The 10,513-nt window shown below is 35.1% G+C and overlaps 1 protein-coding gene across 1 annotated transcript; it reads right to left on the bottom strand.

Annotated features, from left to right (window-relative positions):
* Window positions 1-461: 461 nt before the first annotated feature.
* On the bottom strand, window positions 462-8,842 carry LOC127178196 (uncharacterized). The gene is made up of 8 exons (XM_051130916.1): window positions 8,722-8,842; window positions 7,975-8,115; window positions 7,807-7,890; window positions 4,502-4,558; window positions 4,293-4,394; window positions 2,231-2,383; window positions 2,024-2,158; window positions 462-848 (listed from the first exon to the last, which is right to left on the bottom strand). Exons 1-8 carry the CDS (start codon window positions 8,758-8,760, stop codon window positions 747-749), a joined length of 813 nt encoding a protein of 270 aa, XP_050986873.1. The 5' UTR covers window positions 8,761-8,842; the 3' UTR covers window positions 462-746.
* Between the last annotated feature and the right edge of the window lie 1,671 nt (window positions 8,843-10,513).

Here is a 10,513-nt window from a genome sequence, read left to right as displayed (position 1 = left end):
TTCAGTCATGCAAGTACAGTGCCTGATTTAAATACTGAAATAGTCTCTAAACTACTCACCGAACTCACATTTTAACACCATATTTTAAAATATGACAAATTATGCCATAATTTCTTTCCTTCAAATAATGCTAAAATTATATTAAAGTTTTATGAAATTACATGTAAGACTTTTCTAAAAGCATTTAAAGAAAATGTAAGGAATAAATTAAATGCAACACAATCCTTCATTATATTGTTAATGTAAATGTCTTAGGAGAACACAATGCATATATTAGCATCACTTCAAAACATAAAATTCAAAGTACAGCAGATAAAAATCAACTAAAATACTAAAGGGAAGTTTTCATTCCCCACAAATTCCCTTCATATTGACTTTAACCTTTTAAGGAACCAGAAACCCTGATTTTCATAATGCACATGTGCAAAGTTTCACATACGGTTTTCTATTGTTGTTGTTAAAAAAAAAAAAAAAAAAAAAAAGAATCACAAAAAAATCTAATGTGCATCATTTCAGAAAACAAGTTCCAATGTCTTCTAGAAAGTTCTGAGACATCCACCAGTGAATGTTCTCTATATGTGCGTCAGATTGATGGATGGGCGTCTGATGCAAGTGAAAAATAGTGTTATGATAAGAGCTCTAAACTGAGCCCTGGGAACACGACAAGAGATCAAATAAAACGCAGGTCATTAAAGCTCTAGTTTAGAGCATGGAAATCAGACTGATCTGGAAATAAACGACCCAGGTCAGACTTGGATGGGTTTTCTGCTGCGCTGCAGTTCTTCTTTCCATTTTCTCATGGCCCACCTCTGACTAGAAACTCCAGAGAGCGTCGAGCGTCGTTCCTCCTGCAGGAACAGAGGAACATTCACATCATCATTTTAGAACAACAGGTCTGGGAGTCATGTTGTGATCAAAAGTTATGTTTGAGCTTCTTCCATGTCTCAAATACAAAATCTGATCACTGTTGACATTCATTAGCCAACTTTCTGGAGCTCAAACTGTGGATCACAGCGCTGCTAAAAACGCCAAGATCACGGGTTTGATTTCCAGGGAATGCATGAATGATCACAAGTGTGCATTAAATACAATGCAAACTTCTTTGGATAAAAGCATCTGCCAGATGCATGAATGTAAACAAAAGAATGTTAAATGGTTATGGAAAAAAATAGTCACACTTGTAATGTTTGAATTGGAAACGAATGAAAAATGAATTTCATCTAGTGGAAATGTTTGGTATTGCACCCAAACAAAATCTTAGTTTTTCTTTTTTTCTTTTTTTGTGATATCAACCTCAAATTTGGAACACAACTGGTTTAGATTGATATTCTCACAGTTTCTGAGTAAAATGTTTTTGAAAATACATATTTCGTATTTGAAAATAGTGTTTTTGTGCATTAAACTTCTGTAATTTTTTTTTTATTTCCATCGCTTTTTTCACTTCAGCAATGATCTGCTTTTTCAAAAAGAGGACAGACTTACTAAGTCTGTTCTCCAAAACATTCAAGACTCAAGACAGTTTAAGTTGGAAATGTTATTTTCAGGTCTAAAGTGGCATAAAATCCCCTAAAAACACAAAATGTTACATAAAAAACAGTATCGAAACAAAATGATACCACATTTACTTCATTGAAATTTTAAAAATGTAATTTTTGACACAAATTTAATGGTTTGGTTTTTTTTTTTTTTTTTAATTTTTTACTTCAAAATTGCATGAGGAAGTAAACATTTATTTAATCTAGTGGAAATGTTTGGTACTGCACCCAAACAAAATCTTAGTTATTTCTTTTTTCTTTTCTTTTTTTTTTTTTTTGTAATATCAACCTAAAATTTGGAACACAACTTATTTAGATTAATATTTCATATATGAAAATAGTATTTTGTGCATTTAAAATTTTTTGGCATCCCTTTTCTCACTTCAGCAATAATCTGCTTTTTTTAAAAAAAAAAAAAAAAAAAAAAGTATTAAGTCTGTGCTCCAAAACCTTCAAGATTTCCAACAGTTTAAGGGTAACATACAGACCTCATAAGCCGGCGGATCTGAAGACGGGACTGGACTATAGGCTGGTGGTGAAGGTTCTAGACACGGATAATCCACCTCATCACCGCCTTCTGCAGCTGAAGCTGAACTCATATGAATCACCACCAGACGCTTTCTCTGGAGAAGCAGCACATCGTGAGCATCTCATGTAGTCATGACATTATAGATCTCAAATAAACATGGATTTACCGATCTACACCAGCAGCACGACGTCCCGATGATGAGAAGAGAGAGAATGAGCGCCAGAACATTACAGGCGATGAAGATGATGTTTGCGGTCTGAGAATTGGAACTCACTGAACGACTAGTCAGTAAATGGGCACGCAGAACAGCTTCAAACAACTACAACAATCAGATGAATTAGTAGAATTACGGCATTACAAATAAACATGAATATATTAATTGTTACACTCTCAGAAATAAAGGTACAAAAGTATATCTTTTGAAAAAGTACTGCACCAGTCACAGCTGTTGTACCTTTTTTCTGAGAGTGTAGGACCCAAGGTTTCATAAGTCAATAGATCTGAACAGCATGAACCACTTTAATGGTAACTAGATAAAAAAGTTTGCCAAGACAAATTTTAAATTGGTGTGAGAAAGCCGCACCAGAACGTTTGAAAAAGTTTTAAAAGTTTTAAGAAAAAAAAAGTTTTAAGTTTGATGGTTTTCAGTCTAAAATAGTTTTAAAAGGTTAAAGTTTGAATGTTTTGAAGGCAATACAATCTCAGATAGATATAGTCTTAGATAGTTACTAACATGTTTTAACATGATTAGCAAGTTGCTAGCATAATTAGCAAGTTGCTAACATGTTTCTAGCACGATTAACAAGTTGTTAGCAGGTTGCTAGCATGTCTCTATCATGATTATCAGGTTGCTAGCATGATCCTAGCATGATTAACAAGTTGTTAGCATTTTTCTAGCATGATTAGCAGGTGCTAGCATGTTTCTACCATGATTTTAGTATGATTACTATGTTGCTAGCATGTTTCTACCTTGATTAGCAGGTGCTACCGTGTTACTAGTATGATTCTAGCACAATTAACAAGTTACTAGCATGTTTCAAGCATGATTAAATTACTAGCATGATTCTTACATGATTAGCATGTTAATAGCACTTTTTTGCTAGCATGATTAGCAAGTTATTAACATGTCACTAGCAAGTTTCTAGCATGATTAGCAAGTTACTAGCATGTTTCAAGCATGATTAGCAAGTTACTAGCATGATTCTAGCACGATTAGCAAGTTACTAGCATGATTCTAACATGATTAGCATGTTAATAGCATGTTGCTAGCATGATTAACAAGTTATTGACATGTCGCTAGCAAGTTTCTAGCATGATTAGCAAGTTACTAGCATGATTCTAACATGATTAACATGTTAATAACATGTTGCTAGCATGATTAGCAAGTTATTAACATGTTGCTAGCATGTTTCTAGCATGATCAACAAGTTACTAGCATGATTAGCATGTTACTAGCATGATTCTAGCATGATTAGCAAGTTACTAGCATGATTCTAACATGATTAACATGTTAATAACATGTTGCTAGTATGATTAGCAAGTTATTAACATGTTGCTAGCATGTTTCTAGCATGATCAACAAGTTACTAGCATGATTCTAGCATGATTAGCATGTTACTAGCATGCTAGGCTTGTCTAGATAGATAAATAGATTAAAAAAATATTAGAATGGAAGTTTGAATTGATTAGAAATAGTACATAGAAGGGAAGTCTTGATTGAGTCTCAAGGGATTCTGGGAGTTTAAGTTTGAGTTTTGTCAGTTGGAGTTTGAATAGTGTTGCCCATTTGAACATTTCGTCAATGTCTATGAGATTTTTAGGATTTTTAATCTTAAATTTTAAGAAAACTATAATTCGGATCAGTTAGAAAAGAGACAGCACACTTAGTGAGATCAGTCTGAAGAGCTGGGCTGAGTTTGGTGGTTCTAGCTTAAAAGCTTTAGGAGGAGAAGCGTTCAGAAATTTGAAGAATAATAATAAACTTAGGTGGCAGATCAGTAGGTTGGCTTTCTCAATAATTCAAATCACACTAGGTATGTTTACATGGATGAAAGTTCCTCAGTCTGAATGAATCCATTCTGATTTCAGACTACACATTGTAAGCTGATGCAAACATTTATTTAAATGCGCATTACAGGTTTTTTGATCAAAACTTGAGTCTGCTGATAAGTGCACGAACATCACATACAGGTTGTGCTGGTTTTATATCAGCAGAATGAATCACTCACCGCATCTTTAAGAATCTCTATGAAGACGGTGACGAAAAACAGAATGATGGCTGCCACCACATTGCAGATATTGAGCAGATTCAGCACCTGAGAAGTGATCACCTGGCCATGACAAAAAACCTTTTTATTTTAATATCAAACACCTCTGTAGATCTCATCACTATATGTGTTTTTTAACTGATGTTAAAGAATGTTAAATGATGACTGACCAGACAGGGATTGTGGGTACATGCAGCTGTAGCTGTTATAACTCCTATTAAAATTAACTACAGACAACAACATACAGATGAGAAAATAGGAACATTATTATGCATTTATTTACAGCTCTATATCATGCTGATTAAATAATAAATACATATGCACTGCAGATTAAACATTTGGAATTATAAATCTCTTCTGCTCATCAAAGCTACATTTAATTGATCAAAAACACAGTAAAAATAGTGAAATAATAAACTTTTTATTTTTTTTTTATCTGTATTCTATGTAAGGGATAATCAATGGTTTGCCGTGCATTAAAGGATTTTAAATGCACGAAGTGGAGGCAAAGGCGTTTACACTGGCAGAAAAAAATCCGATTTTTTGCCCACATCTGACACTGATGGGAATTTGATGCACGCGTGTAAACACAAAAATCTGCACGAGATCCGATTTTTTCCGCATCCGATCTGAGCCGTTTCCAAATGTGGTTTTAAATCAGATACATATATCTGGTATCTGGACATCAGACCTACGTCTAAACACGCATTATCCGATTCTTCGCGACGGATTGCGTTGAACGTCACAATCTGCTTTTGCTAGACACGCCTCGGCAAAAGTATACCGGACAGCAAATAATTAAACAAAGAAAGCGTAAGCGCTCACAATAGAAACTCAAAGCTAGTCTTGTTTACGCAAAAAAGTTGTACCGTTTCCTTCTCGTCAAAGGAGTCGACTTGGTTTCACCACTCCTACCTGACTATCGTATGCGCGCTATTATTTCCCATTTTACTTTCACTTTAGAACGAACACGTTCAGCAAGGAGGGGAGACGATTTTGATAAACATGACATTGTATGCTACAGCTTTAACATAACATGAAAAGAAATTGTAACCCTATTAAAGAACGGGATGAAATACAGTGAGTGAGTCTCACTAAAAGTAGCATTAAAAAGCCGCTTTCGCTTTCTTTGTTCAATTATTTGCTGTGGGGTACTTTTGCCGACTTTGGATAATATGAATAAGCAAAAGTCAATCCAGAATTCGAGGGTCAGTCGTTGCGCTCATATTCGTGAAAGCCCGTGGAATGATTTTATGCTGGAGATTAGTGTAAACACGGATATCAGATACGACGCTTGTCTAAAGTGAATGTGAACAGGCGGGGGAAAAAAATCGGATCTGTGCATTAAGACTTGCAGTGTAAACGCAGCCAAAGTGCACTTAAAGGAGAAGTCCACTTCCAGAACAACAATTTACAAATAACCCAGCTAACAATTTTTGGTTCCCAGAACGTTCTGGGAACGTTAGGTTTTGGTTCCCAGAACGTTACCGAGAACGTTACCTATTGGTTAGCCAGGAAAGTTTTCTTAACGTAAATAGAACGTTCCCTGTAGGTTAGGGGAACGTTCTGGGAACCTATCGGGAACGTTCCGGGAACGTTCTCTGTAGGTTCTAAAAATAAAACCTAAAAATTACCTGCAGGGAACGTTCTGGGAAGGTTCTTTTTAGGTTTTAAAATTAAACCAAAAAATAACCTGCAGGGAACGTTCTGGGAACGTTCCCTGTAGGTTATTAAAAAGAGAACCTACAGGGAACGTTCCTAGAACGTTCTCATTTGGTTCCCAAAAAAATAACCAAACGGGAACCATAGGGGAACGTTAGGGGAACGTTCTGTGTTTGCTGGGAATGTACTCACCCCCTTGTCATCCAAGATGTTCATGTCTTTCTGTCTTCAGTCATGAAGAAATTATGGTTTTTGAGGAAAACATTTCATGATTTTTCTTCATATAATGGACTTGATTGGTGCCCCGATTTTGAACTTCCAAAATGTAGTTTAAATGCAGCTTCAAAGGCTCTAAACGATCCCAGCTGAGGAAGAAGGGACTTATCTAGTGAAACAATCACTCATTTTTTTTTTTTAAATAAAAATTTGTGTAGTTTTTAAGCACAAAAGATTGCTTAGCACAGGCTCTCGGATGCGCGTCCACGGGTCGTTCTTGAACGATTCGTTCATTTTGAACGAATCTTTAATGTGACTCGCGAAGAACATGAGCACTATCCTATTAGGTTCTGTACTGAAATTAGTTTTTAGGTTTTTCGAGTTGCTTGTTCATCTTATGGGGCTGTCACGTGATGCTGATTTTGCTAAAATTAACGAAATGACTCGAAAAAAGCTTTGCTGAACGAGACTCAAAGGTCCGAGTCGGTAAAATGATCCAAACTTCCCATCACTACTACGAATGATGTCTAAGTTCATCGTCTGTGTACTAGAAAAATGGTATAAAAATGGTAGAGAATGGCAAAAAACTCCATCTTATTTTCTCCTACAACTTCAGAATCGTCCAACATTGTTGTACCTTTTTGTTTGTAAACAGCATTCAACTTCCTTGTCTTTGTGCGTTCGCTTTGTAAACACTGGGTCTGTCCTTCTACCTATGTTCGGCCTGACCTTTCAACCTGATTCAATAGTACATCGTGAACGCGCATGCCAGAGCCTGTGCTACAGGAGCTTTTGTGCTTAAAAAGTATACACATTTTTATTTTCCGAAAAAAACTACCGATCATTTTGCTAGATAAGACCCTTCTTCCTCGGCTGGGACCGTTTAGAGCCTTTGAAGCTGCATTTAAACTACATTTTGGAAGTTCAAAATCGGGGGCACAATTGAAGTCCATTATATGGAGAAAAATCATGAAATGTTTTCCTCAAAAACCATAATTTCTTTACGACTGAAGACAGAAAGACATGAACATCTTGGATGACAAGGGGGTGAGTAAAGTATTTGTGAATTGTTGTTCTCAAAGTGGACTTCTCCTTTAAAATCAACGAAAAGAAGAAGAAGAAAAAAAAGAAACCTGTAAGTATTCATCAGGGACACATGAAACTGATGGAAAGTTAAAGTAAAGACATTTATAATGCCACAAAAGATTTCTGTTCTTTTGATCTTTCTGTGAATCCTGAAAAATAAAATGTTTCACGGTTTCCACTAAAATATTGTGCAGCACAACTGTTTTCAACATTGATAATAATCAGAAATGTTTGTTGAGCAGTAAATCAGTATATTAGAATGATTTGTGAAGGATCATCTGACACTGAAGACTGGAGTAATGATGCTGAAAATTCACAGAAATAAATTACATTTTAACATTTAACGTTAATATTCACATATAAACAGATATTATAAATTGGAACATTATTTTCACTGTTTTTGATCAAATAAATGCAGCCTTGGTGAGCAGAAAAGACTTCTTTCAGAAACATTCAAAATTCTAATTATTACGATTTTTGACTATTAGTGTATAAAAAAGTAGAGACTCACAACGCAAGCCGGTATTAACAGCCAGAGAGTGTAAATCCAAAAGACGAGTCCAAAAATCACGAAACCGGTCAGAATCTCCAGCCACTGCCGGATCAAACACACACCCTGGTTTAGCTCGACCCCAGAGACTCTCAGCACTAGTTATGATCTGTAAAAGCATGTTTTTACCCCCAGTACGGCCGGACATATCATCAAGAATCCCTTGACTCCGGGATGCTCTCCGGGCTTGGACTCTGTGATGTGAACGGGAGCGTCGGTCTGATCATTCTGAGCTGCGTTGTTAATGATCACCTCCACATTTCTGGACATCTTTACACACACAGACACTAATGTGAGTTTCACAATCACGTGTTTTTTTCCTGTCAATTCAAGAACTAAAAGTCATTGTTCACCACATTCTTTAAGCGGAAAAACCAGATGAACCTGCGGCGGCGCTCCGATTCTCTCAGACACCCGAATCATCGTTTAATTGCTCTTAATTTAGTTTTAGGTTTGAAGGTTTTGCGCTACAAATTGATCTATTAAAAGCTGACTCAATACTGGATCTTTTGTGTTGAGATTTTATTAACAGAGATCTGCGGTTTAGAGTTAATGGGTCAATCAGATCTTTATATCAACAACATAAATCCTTCATTGCGGCAAAGGTTTTTTTAAATATCAATTATTCTTATAAATAATCTCTCATCTACATGGGTGAATCAGACAAATTCGGTCACCTTTTGCCTCTAAGATGACTGAGGATAATGTCCCAGTTAATCTGAACTCACCCTGTTTAAGTATTCTAAATGAAGACGCTTCAAGAAGAACTTGAGTAAGTCAAGATCTTCTTTTCAACTTCATGTAACACTCAGATCCACCGTGTGTAAAATTACTTAATTCTTTGAAATAAATGATATTATGTAGAGATTGTGTTACCTTGTTGTTGGTGTTTCTCTGGTCTCGGTTCTTTCTCATTTTCTGTCATTCTTAAGGTGAGAATCATGAAGAAACTCCTCCTCTAAGCATGTGGAGAATGTCTGTCAAGCGTCAGATGGATCAGATCAGCATGTGATGTGATTCATCTCTGTCCGATGAGTTATGAGAGTTATTATTCACAAACCCACACATGTACCTCAGCTATCCTAAGCCATTCAATAGGCTTCTATTGTTTAGCTAGTTAAAATAACAATAACCCACATTCATTTTCAGCATTTTCACAATGTAAACAAAACTAAAAACAAAATACACTTTATGCAACTTTAACAGACAAGTTATATATATATATATATATATATATATATTATATATACATACATACATATATATATATATATTTGGTGTTTTTCCCTTTTATTATGGTACAATAGTGTAAAACAGACAGGAGGTGAAGTGGGGGACAGAGAGGAGGCGGGATCGGGAAGAGTCCTCAAGCCGGGATTCGAACTCGGGACACCCGTAGTGCAAAGAAACTGTGTGACGGCACACTTGCCCATAGGCTATCGGCACCAATAACAAATACTCAAATAACAAATTTAGCTCACTTCTGGGTTCAAATCGGTCCCCAAAATAAAATTCAATTTAAAATTCAATTTTTAAAATTCAACATTTCAAATTTTAAAGTCAAGGTTTTGAAATTACAGCAATTATTTAATCCCCAATTTTTCCCAGAAATGAAAATATCCAAATGTGTCATTAACAACCCTTTGAAACAATCAAATATTTTTAGAATTTTTTTTCATCAACGCATTTCGAAATGTTTACTTTTTTGTAACATGCATCAGATTGTTATATTAGTGCTACCAGTATTACATCAATATTGTAACTTATTTGTAACATTTGAACTTTTAATTTAGTGCAATATTTTGTCATTGCAACAGTGTAATTTTCACTAACAACTTAAATTGGATTTATATTGTAAACCTAAGTTGACTTATCCTACCAGTCACTGTTGTGACCATCAACATGTTTACTTGTACTATGACAAAACTCAACAAAACTGAATATATGTGAATTAATATATTAATACTAGACACCTTAAAGACAACGTGCACCAAAAATCTTCGTCATATCTTTTAACCTACTTTACTAGCCTTTTGTTTTGGAGCTTTGATGCAGCCATCACCTTCTCAAGGTGCAAACAGGAAGTAAACTGCTTTGGTGTTGACTTTTTGCACTGAAACTGCACATATTTAATTGAGCCCCTTTATTTTTCCATATTTGCAGAAAATGCACTAAAACATCAGTCAGTAAGGTTTTTAGAGCTTTATCAAATGAAAATCTTTTTTGACCAGTGGGATTGAATGGGTTGACCTGATAGTTTTACTGACAGATGCAATTTTAAATCTCAATAAAACGAATAAAATAATAATAATGAAAAAAAAAAAAAAAAACAGCAACCAACTAAGATATGAAAATTCCATTTGTTAAATCAAATCAGCCCAACAATAATTAGACATTTACCCCCTTTATGTTTTTATTAAAGTCCACTGAACAAAATATTAAAAATCAAACAAGAAAATGATTTCTAATGTATTATGACTGTATTTGTCCAGCCAGTAAATTACTTTTTAAAATATGAGTTCTCAATTCAAATCCAGGAACTGATGAAGAGGAAAATTCTGAAATGAAATTACTGGATAAAACCTCTGAACACATTGACTTAATAATGAACATGTAAACATGAGACAATAAAGAAAGAGAAAACGACAAGACACTGCACAGATCAGAC

Source organism: Labeo rohita, chromosome 16 (genome assembly GCF_022985175.1).
Source record: "Labeo rohita strain BAU-BD-2019 chromosome 16, IGBB_LRoh.1.0, whole genome shotgun sequence".
Classification (NCBI taxonomy): Eukaryota; Metazoa; Chordata; class Actinopteri; order Cypriniformes; family Cyprinidae; genus Labeo; species Labeo rohita.
This window is presented reverse-complemented; position numbering and strand designations above follow the sequence as displayed.